Here is a 19,998-nt window from a genome sequence, read left to right on the forward strand (position 1 = left end):
TAGACACAATCACCATTTCACCATAGACAAAAAATATGTGGATCATCCATAGGTTATGATCAATCTGAGTAACGTTGAATACAACGCTATCTTCAATATTCTCTATGGAAGTTCTGTTATCTCGTTATCTGTCATACGAGCGTAAAATGTGCTTCAACTCCTTATTGGTTCTTGGTTCCTCTCTATCTTCTCCCAAGTATAGTATAGTCGCGCTTTACCTCTGTATAAGTAAATAAAAAGCAATACTAACCTTGACTTTAATTCACAGTAATCGGTAAGCAACATAGCAGTTATTAGTAATCCTCTACCCAGGGTTTTTTTTCATGTAACGCGGTGGAACGGTGTTCCGGCACCTTTATCACGTCACAAACTTGATTTATATTTATAAATAAATAAATAAGTGTATATATATATATATATATATACATATATATATATATATATATATATATATATATATATATATATATATATATATATATATATATATATATATATATATATATATATATATATATATATATATATATATATATATATATATATATATATATATATATATATATATATATATATATATATATATATATATATATATATATATATATATATATATATATATATATATATATATATATATATATATATATATATATATATATATATATATATATATATATATATATATATATATATATATATATATAAATATATATATATTTATAAATATATATATATATATATATATATATATATATATATATATATATATATATATATATATATATATATATATATATATATATATATATATATATATATATATATATATATTTATATATATATATATATATATAACAAGACATATGCATACATCTGGTTGTACAAACAATAAATATGATTTGAGCAGTGTAAATGATTATAATCCAGGATTTAAATCTCACATATTAATAAAAGAGTTTCTGCTTAGTAAAAAAGTTTCTTAGTGTCTAGATGTCTCTAGTGAAGTTCTAATGATTTTTCGTTTCGAAATTGGTTCATATATATATATATATATATATATATATATATATATATATATATATATAAATATATATATATATATATATATATATATATATATATATATATATATATATATATATATATATATATATATATATATATATATATATATATATATATATATATATATATATATATATATATATATATATATATATATATATATATATATATATATATATATATATATATATATATATATATATATATATATATATATATATATATATATATATATATATATATATATATATATATATATATATATATATATATATATATATATATATATATATATATATATATATATATATATATATATATATATATATATATATATATATATATATATATATATATATATATATATATATATATATATATATATATATATATATATATTTATATATAAATATATATATATATAAATATAAATTATGTTGGAACCCTAAACTTCAAATATATATTATTCTTCGTTGTATCATTATAAACTCCTCTGTTTTTCTTACCTTATTATCTCTCTTTCTCTGGCAAGCATTATCTGCCCATTGATTAAAAAAGGAAACACTAACATAAACGACAAGTCTGTTTTGTTTTATTGAAAGGTATTGCTTCTTGGCAACTAATGTACTAACTTGTAAAATTAAACTAATTTTATAAATATTTGCAGATCTATAGAAAAGTATGGACTTCGCTTCAGTTATAGTCAAGACTGAGCCAGCGGATGTAAAAGATAATCCTCTCTATATTAGCGAAGGAACGTCTTACACGCTCAAACAGGAACCACAGCCTGATATAATTAAAAGTGATGTTCCAGTGTTTGGCGAAGACTTACTTTATCCCGCTGGAAAGGAGAATCTTTACCTAGTACATCCTAATATCAAGGTGGAACCTCTCCTTACTGCGGAAGAGGCATCATGTCCCGACGTACTCTGCTCCAAACCAGAGCTTGATATGTCGAGCTATAATTTACATCGATGTTACGTGGACTTATCGTCCTCCAAGATCCCCGAAGCTTTTATCAATGATATAGAAAGTTATATTAGAGACACTCTACATACTGTGGAAGAGTCAGCCAATCCGGGGACCTGCACTGGACTACATGAAGGAGGAGCGTCTAGCGGAATGGTGTATTCGGAAATAGATATAAACGTTCAATACTTTGAATCTTCGCTCAACATTCCAGATGACTGTAGTAAGTATTAAGTCGCTGAATCATATGTTTTTTCAGTCAAAACACAAATGAATACAAGTCTCTAGAAAGAATTCTAATTATAGATTCGTACTTTTTAAATTATGGTTAACGAGATCCTTTTCATTTCAGGTAAGGGAAAGGCCGAGAAAACATCAAACATTAATAAAAAAGGAATAAAAGCAAAAGGATTCTCTTGTAAATTATGTAAATATACGTGTTTAATGAGGGTTGCGTTCAAAAAACACATGGTACTTCATTCACATGGAGAAAAATCGTTCTCGTGTTCAGAGTGTACATATAAATGCTCCAACAAACGATTGTTAAAATTGCACATGGCAGTTCATAATATCAAGAAGAAACTGTTTTCCTGCTCAGAATGTACTTACGTAACTCGTAGGAAACACAGCTTTAAATCACACATGTTTGATCATTTTGGTCAAAGTTTTTTGTCTTGTGCAGACTGTAAATATACGTGTTTTAAAAAAAAGACTATGGAAAAGCATGTTTCATCTCATACTGGAGGGAATCCGTTCTCGTGTTCGGAGTGTACATATAAATGCTCCAAAAAACGATTGTTGAAAATCCACATGGCAGTTCATAATATCAGGAAACCATTCTCGTGCTCAGAGTGTGAATATACATGCTCTCAAAAAGGCAGTTTGAACAGACATATGCTTACTCATTCTAACGAGAAAGCTTTCTCTTGTTCAGAGTGTTCATATAAGTGTTCGCAGGAACAATCATTGAAGTTGCATAGTTTTATTCACGGAGGCGTGAAACCGTTATCGTGCTCGCAATGTAATTATACTTGTGTTAAGAAATTGGACCTACGAGCGCACATTTCATCTCATACCGGTGAAAAGCTTTTCGAGTGTTCCGTATGTAAGTCCGGCTTTTCGAGGAAAGGTGGTTTACAAAGGCACATGTTAAAGCATTCCGACGAGAAGCCCTTTTCTTGTTCTGAATGCGCATACAAATGCAACCAAAAGGAATCTCTAGTAATACACAAGTTTACTCATGCAGACAAGAAACCGTTCTCGTGTAAAGACTGTAACTATACATGCTCAAAGAAGAACGATATGTTCAGACACACTTTTACTCACACTGGCGAACGACCATTCTCATGCCCTGACTGTAAATTATCTTATCCTTCCAAGGCCACATTAAAAAGGCACATGGTAACCCATTCTAAAGTGAAACCATATTCTTGCACGTTTTGTAATGCGGCGTTTTCACAAAGAAGCACTTTAAAGACGCATATTTTAAGACACACAGGAGTGAAGCCGTTTTCGTGTTCAGAGTGTGAATACACAACTAGACGGAATACAAATTTAAAATTGCACATGTCAACTCATACTGGCTTAAAACCATATGCTTGCTTCAAGTGTTCATTTACATGCTCGAATAAGTCTAATTTGTTAAGACATCATTCAAAGCATTCCGATAAGTAATCCATTTAAAATCAACGAATTCTATTAAAAGGATTCCGACGAGAAATCCATTCACTCAATAATATATATATTTTTTAACATCTCATCAAAGATGAAAAAGAATATGGAAGTCTGGGCATTTACGGGGCTGACGTCCGTCGTAGACTGGTTTAAGTGATCAAATGTGTAAAGACACAAGTGTATCATTCACCAATTCTACCCATTATTGACAACCGCACTACTCAAATTCTTGGAAGTTCTATATATATATTTATATATATATATATATATATATATATATATATATATATATATATATATATATATATATATATATATATATATATATATATATATATATATTTATATATATTTATATATATATATATATATATATATATATATATATATATATATATATATATATATATATATATATATATATATATATATACATATATATATATATATATATATATATATGTATATGTATATGTATATGTATATATATATATATATATATATATATATATATATATATATATATATATATATATATATATATATATATATATATATGTATATGTATATGTATATGTATATATATATATATATATATATATATATATATATATATACATATATATATATACATATATATACATATATATATATATATATATACATATATATATATATATATATATATATATATATATATATATATATATATATATATATATATATATATATATATATATATATATATATATATATATATATATATATATATATATAATAGATGTCTCTAGTGAAGTTCTAGTGATTCAAGAACAATGTTTCGAAATTGGATATATATATATATATATATATATATATATATATATATATATATATATATATATATATATATATATATATATATATATATATATATATTTATATATATATATATATATATATATATATGAACCAATTTCGAAACGAAAAATCATTAGAACTTCACTAGAGACATCTATTGGTGATATGAAAAGAAACTTTTTTACTAAGCAGAAACTCTTTTATTAATATGTGAGATTTAAATCCTGGATTATAATCATTTACACTGCTCAAATCATATTTATTGTTTGTACAACCAGATGTATGCATATGTCTTGTCCGGTTTCATTAGCAGCATATAAAATTGACACTTTGTCACTTGGTTTGTCCGACATTTACCTACAAACACACACGAGTCAAGTCTGCCAAAAAATAGCGCCTGTGTTAATAGTTCAGTGGTTATGTCGATGTTTGTGCCAGAAAAAGAATATTTGCAAAATTCAATGAAAATAAAAAGGCTGTGAAAAGTCATCGTTTTGCTGGTCAAAACATACGGTTAACACTCTCAAATGATTAGAACATGTGAGACATGGTTCCGACAATTTGAACGTGTTGATTTTAGTGTGAAAGGCAAAAAATGCATTTTACGGTTATAATATAACAAGAACAAATACTACTACTACTACCATCACGCTGTTTCCCCGCAGGGGTTGGCAGAAAGGATGGAACGCTACACTCTTCTGTCCTGACATACTCTCCTCGCCTACTTCACATCCATACATGCCCTCCGATTACGCAGACTTTTGACACCACCAGATTTTGTAAATAAATTTATACAAAAACAGATCCCACAAAGCATGTCCTGTGTGAATATACATTTTATTTTAGGTTATAATAAAGGGTACTGGAAATAATACTATAGAAATGAAAAATAAAAATGGATTTAACACTTCTAATAAACCACTAATTGAGTTTTATTTCATTTCACACGACTTGTTTAAAAAAATACAAATGTTTTCATCGAAAGGTGATTACAAAAACTAGCCACAGATTGTGACCCGCGAATAAGAACGCATATACTATTATTTAGTTTTCAAGTGATAGCAGTGTTCAATATAAAATAATAGAGTTATTTGAATTTAAATGAATGTTAACTTCAAAAATAATGAAATATAATGTATATTCGTTCGACCGCCAGTTTTCATATTCCCGCTTATTTTTTCTTCTAGCCGCGGCCTTTGGGAGGAGTCGGGGGGTACATTTGAAATTGTAGTCTTTAGTAATAGGGATATCATGTCATCTGTCAAACGATCTTATCATTGTGAAGTGAACCAGGGGGGGTCGACTCGTAAACGTCAGATTGTTCAAAAAACGACCAGAAAATGACGAGACACACTAATACACTAACAAAAACACCAAAACGGGAACGAAAAATACGAGATACCAACAAGTTGTTCAAATATTTCAAATAAATATAGACAGACTATGGTTATAGACAATTATCGATAGAAAAATAGAAATCCGTCTATGAAGAACTTCATAATATTGAGTATTATGCCAAAGTTAAAGTTAAATTTTGCGTATGAAAGTGTAGTTTTTCTTACTTAACACAACGCTTCCTTGAACTTCTGCAGCACCCCCCAAATGCAAAAAATTTAAAAACGCCTAGCCAGACTTCCAAAACGCCCACAAAGGGGCGCTGGCACCCCCGTTAAGAAACATAACTTCAGAAAGTGGTGGGCACTCCTTCCGCCCTTTTAAAATATTGTATTTTCTAGAATTTTAAATATAATATAGTAATTTGAAAATTCTATCGTTTTTGTTTTTGTTGAAAAGCCTTATATTTAAACATAGTTTAAGATAAAAATTTCAAAAAAGTTACCATTACCATTTACCATTGTAAGGCTGAGTTGAGTAACCATTATTAATCTCCTGAACTCTGTTTATAAATGTCGCGTTTTAGCCGTGACCTTTCTATTTTTGTTTACACTGAAATAAATAAATTTAGATGGTGAAATATCTTCTTTGTAATATTAAAATTATAATTTTGAAAATATGTTATACAACAAATTTCAATATAAATACCATTTAACCTGAAAAATGAATGATAAATATTTCGGCGGGTGGATTTGACATTCAGCCGCGGCGAAGTCACGCCCAGCCGGGAGCTTAGTACTTCTAGCCGTTTACGTCACTTCCGGCCGCTGGCGAATATCACTTCTAGCCATAAAAAATCGAGGTAGTTGGCGGTCTTTATATAAAATAGTTAGTCTGTGAAGTGAACCCCTGCATAAGTAAACAAAAAGCTACACAAGCCTCAAGGCTTAATCGGTAAGCGAAAAAGTAGTTAAGAATAATCTTGTATTATACAATACTATATTTGCGTTACGCATTTTCCTCTCTTCGTAAAAATACACCTTCCCTGAAAACCTTCAAGGTGGAACCCTAAACGTCAAATACATAATATTCTTTATGGGATCGTCTCTAACTCCCCTTAACTCCTATCCTTATACTACCTCATTTACCTCTTTTTCTGTCAACATATTACAGCCATGCAATTATTAAAATGTTCCTACTATCATTATTATTCTCTTAACTTGTTAGATTTCTGCTAGCATTATCTGCTTATTGATTCAAGAAGGAAACCCAACATGTCGGATTAGTCTGTTTTGTTTCGTTGAAAGATATTGCTTCATGGCAACTAATGTAGAGTAGATTACCCGTTAAATTAAAGTTATACGATAAATATTTATAGGTTCTGAAAAAGTATGGACCTCGCTTCAGTAAAAGCCAAGGTTGAGCCAGCGGATGTAAAAAATGATCTCTATATTAGCGAAGGAACGTCTTATACGCTCAAACAGGAACCACATCCTAATACAGCTAAAAGCGATGTCCCGCTGTTTGGCGGAGACTTACTTTATCCCGCCGGAAATGAGAATCTTTACGCAGCACATCCTAAAATCAAGACGGAACCAAATGATGATGATACTCTCCATATTGCGGAAGAGGAATCATGTCTCGACGTAGTCTGGATGAAACACGAGTCAAGTATATCCAGCAATCATTTACCTCGATGTCACGCGGACTTGTCGTCTTCCCGAATCCCTGAAGCTTTTATTAAAGACAAAGAAAGTGGTTGTCTATGCGACCCTCTTCATACTACGGATGAGCGAGCTGAATTGGGAACCAGTACTAAGGTTCAGGTCAAGGGAATGTCAAGCGGAACGACGCATAAAGAATTAGATATATACATTCCTGACGTTAAACAATTATGCCTTGAATCTTCGCTCAACATTCCAGATGACTCCAGTAAGTATTTGGTTAGTGAATGAAATGTTTTTACAGTGAAAGTCTAAGCACCGTCAATGAATACAAGCCTCTAAAAGAAGTTCTTATGAATATATATATCATATATTTTAATTTACGCTTAACGAAGTCCCTTTCATTTCAGGTAAGGAAAAGGCCGATGAAACATATCATAATTCAAACGATAATAAATTACATTTCCAAAACACAAAAGCAAAAAGATTCTCTTGTAAATTATGTAATTATACGTGTTTAATGAGGGTTGCGTTTAAAAAACACATGTTACTTCATTTACATGGAGTAGAACCGTTCTCGTGTCCAGAGTGTTCATATAAATGTTCCGACAAACAATCGTTAAATTTGCATATTTCGACTCATTCTGGTTCAAAAATTTTGTCCTGTGCAGACTGCAAATATACATGTTATGGAAAAAAGAATATGAGAAAACATGTTACAGCTCATACTGGAGTGAGACCATTCTCTTGCACAGAGTGTGAATATAATTGCTCGCAAAAAGAATATTTGAAAACTCACATGCTTACTCATTCTATCGAGAAAACATTATCTTGTTCAGAGTGTTCATACAAGTGTTCGCAGAAACGATTATTAAAATCACATAGTTATATTCACGGAGGTATAAAACCGTTCTCGTGCTCGCAATGTAATTATACTTCTGTTAAGAAATGCGACCTACGAGCGCACATGTTATCTCACACTGGTGAAAAACCTTTCGAATGTTCCGTATGTAAGTCCGCTTTTTCGAGAAAGCGTAATTTACAACGCCACATGCTAACGCATACCGATGAAAAGCCCTTTTCTTGTTCAGAGTGCGCGTACAAATGTAACCATAAAGGGTCGCTAGTATTACACATGTTTACTCATACCGGTAAAAAGCCGTTCTCGTGTAAGGACTGTAACTTTACATGTTCGAAGAAGAACGATTTGCATAGACATACTTTTACTCACACCGGGGAAAGACCATTTTCATGCCCTGAGTGTAAAAATTCTTATTCCTGTAAGAAAACATTAAAACGGCACATGGTAACCCATACTGGAGCGAAGCCATATGCTTGCACCTTGTGTAATGCAGCGTTTTCATACAAAAATACTTTGAAGTCTCATTTATTAATACATTCAGGGTTGAAACCGTTTTCGTGTTCAGAATGTGAATATACAACTAGACAGAGTACAAGCTTAAAATCGCACATGTTAACTCATACTGGGTTAAAACCATTTGCTTGCTTCAAATGTTCATTTACATGTTCTAACAAGTCTAATCTATTAAGGCATCAAAAAAATCATTCCGAAAATTAATCCACTCAATCAATTTTAATGTTAATGGTACGTACTAATTTTATGTTTAGAGTTTTGTTCTGACATTTCATGGCGGAAGTTCATTTTATGTGATATTTTGATGATCAACGATTCATACTAGATTTGATTTATCATATAATTTTATGAGCTTGTCATAATTCATGCTTAAATCGTGACCTTAACCCGTAAGCTGCGGATCGCATCTATTGTCGTTTTTTATAGAAGTACCGTTGACTGCGGATCGCATGCATAGTCGTTTTTCAACTTTACGTACTTATATCGACACCTATGGATAATTTTTTGCACTTAAATTTGGTTCAAGGCATGGATGAATTAGTTCTCTTTGATTTATTGTCATAAAATATCAAAATTATTTTAATTTAGTGTCAACTTTATCGTGAATACTTCCGGTCGGCTCGTGCTCCGCAGATACGACAGCGTCTTCTATACAGCCGCCATACTTTAGGCCGCGAGTCCGTAAATGTTAATATTTTTGCGTAAATACACCATAAAAACATAATAAGTAAAGTGCATTGTGTACTGTGAACATCTATGATGGATATCCGAAAGTTTCACTACAAAAAATAGGCAAAAATATGTTTTTTTTGTCAAAAATATTGTAATGTAAAATAATCCAGCACGGGACGGAAAGTTTGACACTCGAAATCGAGCAGCTTAGAGGTTAAAAAGCAGCTAGTCAATGACCTTAAACTACTCGCACGTTGGAAGGGTCTGAAGTCCGTAACATTAAGATTAATAAGATAAGTGCTTCAAGATATAGGTATTACAAATATTGAACAATAAATGCAGTTAAGCTTTAAACTGGAAAACTTCAAAAACCTTATTTCCTTTTAACGTTTATTTGTTAATTTTTATTATGTTTTCTGGTTATTTTATTACCTACCTCTGGATATCAAACGAAGCATCAACTCAAATACTTATCACAATCTGCATGTTTTAAAAATTGTGCCATCGTTACATTACCTACTAGTACAAAATATTTATTAATACCGTAAATCATGGAATAATTTGTTCACACACATCATCATATTAAAGATTGGACAACTAAAACGTACATCGCTTTGAATTCATAAGCATTGCAAAAAACTTTCCTGTTTCTTTATAAAAGATTAGTGAGGAATGATTTATTTAGTCAGAAATGAAGACTCTTAGAAGCATTAAAGGCAAGAGTTTCCAGATAGAATAAGAAACGCCAGGATCAGGGAAATATGCGAGATGGAAGATGTCGTTAGGTGGGGAAGGCAACGAAGGAGACAATGGTTTGCGCATGTGAGGAGAATGGAACCATCCAGAATCACCCGCATCGCACCGTACGGCCAACCCCATGGTAGACAACTGCCGGGCAGACCACCAAAGAGATGGATCGATAGCTGGGAATCGAGGAGGCTAATCCTTCTTAAAAACAGGCCACAAGGCCTACACTAAGAAAAGGAAGAAAGGATTTATTTAGCACTCAAATAAAACCAGTATTTTATATAAATTAAAAAGTTATTTGAGTAGAAAAAGCGGTTGATTAAAAAAAAGGTGACAAAAAATAGAAAATATTTGAACTAATGAACGAAAATCAGTTAAATGCCCAGTCAATTTTTAAAAAATCATTAACCAAATATAAACATCGAGTATCAGTCCCTCTCCGAGCACGATAGCTAAGTCTTTTTTAGGCATAGCGTAACTAGTATAAAATGTATACTCATTTCGGCTTCCGGTTTTCTTATTTTCCTGCTTATTTTCTCTTCTAGCCGCAGGCGTTGGGCGGAGTCGCCGGTCTGCATAAAAATTTGTAGTTTGAGGTAATAAGTGTGTCGTGTTATCTGTCAGGCAAGCGTATCATTGCACTTTTATCTGGATAAGTAAATAGAAAGCTACAAAAGCCTTAAACCTGCTTCACAGTAATCGGTAAGCGAGATAGTAGTATTTCCTTTACTTCACAAGACTATATTTGCGTTACGCATTTACTTCTCCATTTGAAAATGCACCTTTTTCTGAGAAATAACTTTCAATGTCGAGCTAATACTGGAACCCTAACTGTCAACCATATTTTATTCTATCTTGGCTCCGTTTTGTGCGTGAAGGTCTCCTTCAATGCCTGCCACTCTTTGCGGTTTTGGGCCTTCCTCGACCACTCCTTTCCGGCAATTTTGGCGATGTCGTCTGTCCATATCGCTGGTTGACGGCCTACTTTTCTACATCCAGTTCTCGGTCGCCACTGCATAAATTTTCTTCCCCACCTGCCATCTTCTCGTGTGGACACATGGCCTGCCTGTAGTTGCCATTTCCTCCTAGCAACTACACGCGCTATGTCGGCAACTCCTGCGATGTCCACATTCCTGTTTCGGTCGCGGATAGAGATGCCTCGAGCTGGAGACTAACCAGAGCATTTCGTCGTAACATAACGTCGTAAAATCGCTCGCGGCGAGCATCATTGAGCACCCGAAACTATGGATGGAGCGCTCGGCTCGCTGTACTGACTGCCTGAATGCTCGCATCGTAACGTGTTACGTTACGACAAAATGTGGAGGTCAGTCTCCACCTTAACATGGAGCGCTCCATCGCTCTCTGCGCCACTTGCAGTTGGTGGATGGTCTGTTTGGTGAGGGTCCATGTCATAACAGGCGGGACACACTGCTCATACACTTGGCGTTTCAGGTTCATGGGAATGTTACTATTAAACACCGCATGGATCCTTTCTATATCGCGTCAACTCCTATCCTCATCTTACCTTCATTGCCTTTCCTTTTATGACAACATTGCAGCCTTGCAAAATTAAAACGTGTGTATTGTTAATATCTTTCTTACCATGTTGGAATTCTTGAAGAACCCGCAAAGCCTCCACTTTAGAAGCTTGTCTGCAGGTAGGACAGTTAGGAAAGGGAAGGTATATGCGAAAAATACATTACAAACACCCAAACCAATTGATAATGAATATTTCTTGAATTCATTTTGAAATTGGCGAAAATTGAACCCGCAGCGCCAGTTTCACAGTCCAGCGTCTACCCAACGCACTCTCGTAATTTCTGGCTGCGTATACGTACATACGCTGATTCAAACTCCTTACCATTCAGATCAGTTTATTTTGTTTTTATTCGAAGATGACAACTAATGTAAATACCTGCTTTATAAAGTAATTCAAAAATATTTGTAGGTCTCTTGAAAAATATGGACCTCGCTTCAGTAAAAGTCAAGGCTGAACCGGCTGATGTAAAAAAGGAACTTCTTATAAGCGAAGGAATATCTTTTGCTTGCACGATCAAACAGGAACCAAATCCTAAGGCAGCTATTGAAGATGTCCCACTGTTTGGTGGAGACGTACTTAATCTCGCTGGAAAAGAGACTCCTTGTTCACAAGATCTAAAAATCAAGTTGGAACCGGAAAATGATTATGATATTCTCCACGATGAGCAAGAAAAATGTCATCTCGACATAGTCTGGAACAAACACGAGTCTAGTATATCAAGCTATGATTTACCTCGATGTTACGTGGACTTATCGTCTTCCCAAATACCAGAAGCTTTTATCAAGGACGAAGGAAGTGGTTATCTATGCGACCCTCTTCATACCATGGAAGAGTCAGCTAAACTGGCAGTCAGTACTGAACTGCAGGTCGAAGGAGTATCTAATGGAATGACGAAAATGGAAATAGAAATACATAATCCTGACATAAAACAAGAATGCTTTCAATCCTCGCTCAACATTCCAGGTGACTTAAGTAAGTAATATTTAATTTTAATTTTAATTATTAATGGTTTCTCTGCGTTAATCTAACCATGATGTTTGTGTGAAAGCACTAAAATAAAGAATTGAAACAATGAAAAACATATTGCAAGAAATGAAATACAGTGCAATACAAATTGTTTGAATTTTTTGCATCATTTAGATGAGAACACAACAAACTTATAGAAACAAATAAAGGTGCAGGTTAAATACATATAAATGAAGAATAAAAATTTGATTGTAAAAAAAAAAAAACAATTAAAAGTAATGAAATAAAAAATAATTAAAGTAAAAATTTGAAGTAAAAGTTAAAAGTGAAATTAAACTGTGCTACATAAGGTACAAAATTCAAGATAACAAGATTGGTAAAAAACCTCTTGTATTTCTCCATGCCATCATTAAAAATGCCAATGATGACATCAGTATTTTCTAAATTATTTTACAACCCTAGCACCCATAATCGGTTACAAAATTACGATCAAACACTGTAAATGCGTTCGACTCTCTAGGAGTTCTTACTATATGTCCATACATTTAAATTTATACTTTACTTTTCATTTCAGGTGTCGAAAACGCCGAAAAAGTGTCTCATTATTCCAACATTGATAGTCATGAAATACTCCATAAAGAAAAGGCGAAAGGATTTTTTTGTAAATTGTGTAAATATAAGTGTTTCAAGTGGGCAACTTTACAAAAACACGTGGTAGTTCATTTACGTGGAATCAAGCCGTTTTCTTGTTCCGAATGTTCATATAAATGTCAGGATAAACGGTCGTTAAAATTGCACATGCTAGTTCATACTGGCGAGAAAACGTTTTTCTGCTCAGAATGTAAATTTCTTACTCATGGAAGACGTAGCTTGAAATTGCATACGTTGACCCATTCTCGTCCAAAGTTTTTGTCCTGTGCAGACTGTAAATATACATGTTATAGAAAATGTGATATAGAAAAGCATGTTACATGTCATACTCGAGTGAAACCATTCTCGTGCTCAGAGTGCAAATATGCATGTTCTCAAAAAGGAAATTTGAACAGGCACATGCTTACTCATTCTACAGTGAAAGCTTTTTCTTGTTCAGAGTGTTCATATAAGTGTTCGCAGGAACGAGCGTTAAAGTTGCATGGTTTTATTCACGGAGGCATGAAACCGTTCTCGTGCTCGCAATGTAATTATACTTCTGTAAGGAAATGCGACTTACGAACGCACATTTTATCTCATACTGGTGAACGGCCGTACAAATGTTCCGTTTGTAACTCCACCTTTTCGACAAAAAGTCATTTAAATCGTCACGTATTAACGCATGGCGATGAGAAACCCTTCTCTTGTTCTCAGTGCGCGTACAAATGTATCCAAAAAGGAGCATTAACGGTACACATGTTTACCCACACCGGCGAGATACCGTTCTCTTGTCCAGACTGTAAATTTACGTGTTCGAAGAAGAACGATCTACAAAGACATACTTTAACTCACACTGGCGAGAAACCATTCCCATGCACTGAGTGCAAATTCTCTTTTTCCAGAAAGGAAACATTGAAAAAGCACATGGTAACCCATTCTAGTGTGAAACCATATTCCTGCACTTTGTGTGACGCAGCGTTTTCACAAAGAGGTACTTTAAAGTCACATTTATTAATACATACAGGAGTAAAAATGTTTTCCTGTTCAGAGTGTGAATACACAACCAGACGGAATACAAATTTAAAATTGCACATGTCAACTCATACTGGCTTAAAACCATATGCTTGCTTCAAGTGTTCATTTAAATGCTCGAATAAGTCTAATTTGTTAAGACATCATTCAAAGCATTCCGATAAGTAATTCATTTAAATGAAGGAATTTTATTGTAAACGGTAAATACCGATTTTATGGCTATACTTATATTGTAACGTTTAAGGGCACCCAAGTCTTAAGACCTTGAACTACTCGCACATGTCATTGTTCGTGACTTCTATTTTAACATTTGTAACAAACTTCTTATTATTTTTTGACATCTCATCAAAGATGAAGAAGAATATGGAAGTCTGGGCATTTACGGGGCTGACGACCGTCATAGGCTGGTTTAATTGATGACTTTACACACGTGTAACATTAACCAATTCTACCCATTATTGACAACCACACTACTCAAATTCTTGGAATATGAAAAATAACCCTATAATTGGAAATAATCCAGATTTGTGAACAAGTATTTGGACACACTCAAAATGTTGTAAACAGGCCTCTCCCATTTTCTCCAGGTGGTAACTGCCTGCAGCCAGGTTTTACCCCCCACAGGACTTTTCCGTCGGACCATCTCTTTTGGGGTCTTCCGATACCTCTGTTGTTCTCCAAACGTTTCCATCGTACAATTCTTGGGGTCCATCTTGTAACGAACATAGAACAATAAATGCAGTTTAGTTTTCTCAGTGGAAAACTCAAAAACCTTGTTTCATTTTTTACATTTTTTTTATTATCCTTTTATTTCACTATAGCATTATGTGCCCGTGTTTTTTTTAAATAAAAAAGAGAAATATTTGTATTTTTATTATTATTATTATACAAATACTTCAATTTCATACTATTTATGCGAGCCCAAGCGGCTCATTATTAGAAATAGGTATCGAACTGTGGTAGAGTGGGTTCGAACCGAGAAACTCTGACTTAAGAGTCCACGACACTAACCACGGGAAAATTTTGAAAGAGAGAAAGAAGACAAATGAATCACAATGATAATATTTTTTAAAGTGGACTTTATTGAAATAAAACTGGTCTTTGTTTAGATAATCTAGAAAAATTAGAAATAAGTAAAGCAATAATAAAGACTCACCCATAATAAATAACCAACTAAGTTTAACGTCCGCCTCCATACTGGCTACCGTACTGGAGGTCCCGGGTTCGATTCCCAGAGGGGAACAAATAAATATAATTATTACGGGGTTCGGGTATAGGTAATAATAACTCGTAATTAGGATGCAATCGGTTTATTCAACAGGTCGCCATGACAGTACAATGATAAGTGTGTGCAGGGGATGCTGCATTCGTCTCATAAGGGATATAACGTAAACATTCCCCGCGTACACCCCGCCCTGCCCCTAGCAGGCGCTTGGGGTCATAGTTCATGTTGCTACAAATATTACGCCGTAACATAAGTGATTTTTTCACTCTCAATTCAATACGGAATTCTACCAACTGTGTGCAGTTACAATAAATTTGATCAAACTTGTTTATTTTTTTATTCTAAGGAAATAGCTTTCTCTATAGAATGAGTAAGCATATGTTTGTTAAAATGCTTTTTCCATAGTCTTTTTTTATAACGCGTATATTTATAGTCTACACATGACAAAAAACTTAGACAAAAATGATTGAACATTTGTAATTTCACAGCATTCCTCAGTAATTCCTTTACTGTCCAAGCGGCTAGACTTTGGAATGAACTACCTCTACACGTAAAAAATGCACCTTCTATTTTAACCTTCAAAAAAACGCCTGAAACATCATTATCTTACCTTAAAACCCTAACTGTCCATCTCCTCCTCCCCTGACCCCTCCTCTCTTTCTTAAACTTGCAACCTGATTCTACCTATTTATCATTAGAATCCTAGAATACTTTTTTGTCTAATTGTTAATAATTGTTTTTTAGTTTTGTGATAAAATCTATTACATCAGACAATAATATGTATTAACTTCTAAAAACGTCTGAGACATTACTATCTGTCATTAGAATCCTAACTGTAGATCGAACCTCCTCCCTCTACCTCCTTCCCTAAACTCCCTTCTTCCTTTGCCCTCCTTATTATCGTCTTTTGTTAATTTATGTTTCTTTTTAAATGTCAATTTGTAATTTATGTTTTAAGTACTATCTGCCCACTGATTGCAAACGGCTATATATGGTATCAAACGTTTTGATCAATATCACTAGTCCGTCTTTGGTCGGTTGGAAGTATTGCTTTTTAGCAATAAGCCCGCCAATGTACTTTTTATTTTCTGTACATGAAGTTTAAATAAATAAATAAATAATTTCAAGCTGTGTTTCCTACGAGTTACGTAAGTACATTAACAGTTTCCCGATATTATGAGCTGGCATGTGTAATTTCAACAAATGTTCGTTGGAGCATTTATATGTACACTCTGAACACGAAAACGGTTTCACTCCATGTGAATGAAGTACCATATGTTTTTTAAAAGTAATCTCAACTGAACACTTATATTTACATAATTTACAAGAGTGTTCTTTTGCTTTTGTTCTATGGAGTCCCTTTTTATCGATGCTTGAACAATGATGAGATGTTTTCTCGGCCTTTCCTTTACCTGAAATGAAAAGGATCTCGTTTAGCATGGATTGAAAAGTATGAATATATAATTAGAACTTCTTCTAGAGACTTGTACTCAATTGTTGGGTAATATATCCAAAATTAAACACGGTTATTAGATTGAATTTTATTTTTAATTACTTATATATGGTGGAATTAAGAAAGGTGTGTTGAGATGGTTTGGACATGTAGAACGAATGAGTAAGGAAAGAACGGTAAAACAAATTTATGAGGTGAATGTTAGCGGGAAAAGAAGCAGAGGAAGACCGAGAAAAACATGGCACGATCAGGTATGCCAAATACTTGAAAGTGGTCAGGTTAGGAGTCGTAACAATCGGCGGGTATGTATGAGGAGATGCATGATCGTGGAAGAGGCGAAGAATGTTTGCAAGGACGGAGTGGTGTGGCGCTCTATTTCTCTCTGCCTACCCCTGCGGGGAAGCGGCGTGATGGTTAGTTAGTTAGTTTAGTTATATATGGTAATATGTGACGCTTTTCGTCTTATTAAGACATTATCAAACACTTGATTATCGAAAAATTGAGTGTTTGATAATGTCTTAATAAAACGAAACGCGTAATATATTATCATGTATATGTAAATAAAAGTAGAATTCAATCAAATAACCGTGTTTAATTTTGGATATATTACCCAACAATTTAATTTAGAATTCTACCAACTGTCTGCAGTTACAATAAATGACTTGTACTCATTGACTATGAAAACATATCATACAGTAACTTAATACTTACTAGAGTCATCTGGAATACTGAGCGAAGATTCAAGGCATTCTTGTTTTATATCGAGAACATTTATATCTATTTCCGAATACGCCATTCCGCTAGACGCTCCTCCTTCATGTAGTCCAGTACAGGTCCCCGGATTGGCTGACTCTTCCACAGTATGTAGAGTGTCTCTAAGATAAATTTCTTTATCCTCGGTAAAAGCTTCTGGGATCTTGGAGGACGATAAGTCTACGTAGCATCGATGTAAATTATAGCTCGATATATCAAGCTCTGGTTTGAATAAATGATTGCTTGATATACTAGACTCGTGTTTCATCCAGACAACATCCAGACATGATTCCGCTTTCACGGTATGAAGAGTTTCATCATCACTTCCTGGTTCTGCCTTGATTTTGGGATGTACTTGGTAAAGATTCTCCTTTTCAGCGGGATAAAGTAGGTCTCCACTAAACAGTGGGACTTCGTTTTTAAATGTATGAGACTGTGGTTCCTGTTTGAGCGATCCTTCGCTAATACAGAGATCACTTTTTACATCCGCTGGCTCGGTCTTAATTTTTACTGAAGCGAGTTCCATACTTTTCTATAGATCTGCAAATATTTATAGAATTAGTTTAATTATACTCTACAATTACATTAATTTGTCCGCCTCCGTAGTGTAATGGTCAGCACGCTCGGCTACTGCACTGGGGTCCCAGGTTCGATTCCCAGGGGGGGTCAAATAAATATAAGTGATTTTTTCACCCTTATATTTATTCAATATTACCCTGGAGTGGTACCTGAAGCGGAGGGCTGATCACCTTTTCTCCGTGTGTTAACGATCAAGAAAACACTGCGTTTATATGATGCAGTGCCCTATGCACCATCCGGTGCGAATAAGGGGAGGGGGTTTGAAGAAGAATCTACTCGTACATTAGTTCGCAACAAAACAGACTAATCCGTCATGTTGGGTTTCCTTCTTGAATCAATGAGCAGATAATGCTAGCAGAAATCCAACAAGATACGAGAATAATCAAAGTAGGAACATTTTAATAATTGTATGGCTGCAATATGTTGACAGAAAAAGAGAGGTTAAAGTGGTAATAAGAATAGGAGTTGAGGGGAGTTTAGAGATGATCCCAGAAAAAATAAGATATATGTGACGTCTAGGGTTCCAACTTGAAGGTTATCAGGGAAGGTGTATTTTTACGCGCAGAGATAAATGCGTAACGAAAATATATTATATAATATAAGATTACTCTTAACTACTATTTCGCTTACCGATTACTGTGAAGCAGGGTCAAGACTTGTGTGGCCTTTTATTTACCTATGCAGAGGTTTCTCTCAATGACAATATCAGATGACAGATGACATGATATCCCTATTACCACAGACTAAAATTTCAAATGCAGCTCCTGACTCCTCCCATAGGCCGCGGCTGGACGAGAAATTATTTGAAAAAATATGAAAACCGGCGGCCGAAACAAATATCCATTATATTTTGTTTCACTTATTTTTAAAGTAAACTTTTATTTTAATTTACATAACTTTTTCATTTAATATTGAGCACTGCTATCATTTGATAACAAAAAATAGTATAAGCGTTCTTTTTTGCGGGTCACAATCTGTGTGATGATTGGTTCGCTTCTTTGACGATGAGCCTGCACCGTCCTTTATCTCGTCCGCTCGTCTCTTCAACTCGGCGTACCCGCTACAGCACATGTTGGAGATAATATAGCCCACGTATGCTAAGCGGGGTCATCCTCTGTAGTTTGTGCCTTCGTTCATAACCTCCGCAATCGCAAGAAGCGGGCCTGGGTGTCTAATATTGTGGCCTATCCATTTGGCTACTTTACTCAGTAAGCAAATCCCCAACCTTGCTCTAAACCTCGTTGTTCCTTACATATCCAACAGAAAAATACCTAATTTGCGGCTGTAGCACCACATCTCAAACGCCTCTGTTCTGCCTGCCAAATAAACTATACATAAACGTTATAAAGCATGCACCTATTTATAAATTGACTGTAGGCGATGCCTCTTTTAGTCAGCACCCTGAGTTTAGTTATTATTTATGGTGTGGCGTCACATCATAAATACCACCAATCATTTAACAATGCGACAAATAAC

General features: G+C 33.7%; 4 protein-coding genes and 1 long non-coding RNA gene across 6 annotated transcripts in view; 4 read left to right on the top strand and 1 right to left on the bottom strand.

Annotated features, from left to right (window-relative positions):
- Nucleotides 1-19,998, top strand: part of LOC148306808 (uncharacterized) — a 138,825-nt gene that overhangs the window by 81,580 nt on the left and 37,247 nt on the right. The window lies entirely within an intron of this gene.
- Nucleotides 5-3,931, top strand: LOC148306815 (uncharacterized). Its single transcript, XM_088264334.1, has 3 exons — nt 5-274; nt 1,736-2,260; nt 2,390-3,931. The coding sequence occupies exons 2-3, from the start codon at nt 1,750-1,752 to the stop codon at nt 3,709-3,711; spliced, it is 1,833 nt and encodes a 610-aa protein (XP_088120460.1). The 5' UTR covers nt 5-274; nt 1,736-1,749; the 3' UTR covers nt 3,712-3,931.
- Nucleotides 7,661-9,968, top strand: LOC148306816 (uncharacterized). 2 transcript variants are annotated; one of them, XM_088264350.1, is made up of 2 exons: nt 7,661-7,829; nt 7,961-9,968. In XM_088264350.1, exon 2 carries the CDS (start codon nt 8,071-8,073, stop codon nt 9,127-9,129), a length of 1,059 nt encoding a protein of 352 aa, XP_088120476.1. In that variant the 5' UTR covers nt 7,661-7,829; nt 7,961-8,070; the 3' UTR covers nt 9,130-9,968. The 2 variants fall into 2 exon arrangements, with proteins under 2 accessions (XP_088120476.1, XP_088120475.1); XM_088264349.1 differs by having other exon boundaries at nt 7,661-7,818.
- LOC148306817 (uncharacterized) lies at nt 10,921-15,283 on the top strand. The gene is made up of 3 exons (XM_088264335.1): nt 10,921-11,046; nt 12,293-12,856; nt 13,425-15,283. The coding sequence occupies exons 2-3, from the start codon at nt 12,307-12,309 to the stop codon at nt 14,678-14,680; spliced, it is 1,806 nt and encodes a 601-aa protein (XP_088120461.1). The 5' UTR covers nt 10,921-11,046; nt 12,293-12,306; the 3' UTR covers nt 14,681-15,283.
- Nucleotides 15,535-19,281, bottom strand: LOC148306818 (uncharacterized). Its single transcript, XR_015837947.1, has 3 exons — nt 19,153-19,281; nt 17,902-18,483; nt 15,535-17,149 (listed from the first exon to the last, which is right to left on the bottom strand). It is a non-coding gene; the product is annotated as an uncharacterized LOC148306818 (long non-coding RNA).

Source organism: Brachycentrus maculatus, unplaced genomic scaffold (genome assembly GCF_059751285.1).
Source record: "Brachycentrus maculatus isolate JH-2025_06_01 unplaced genomic scaffold, ASM5975128v1 h1tg000225l, whole genome shotgun sequence".
NCBI classification, from domain to species: domain Eukaryota; kingdom Metazoa; phylum Arthropoda; class Insecta; order Trichoptera; family Brachycentridae; genus Brachycentrus; species Brachycentrus maculatus.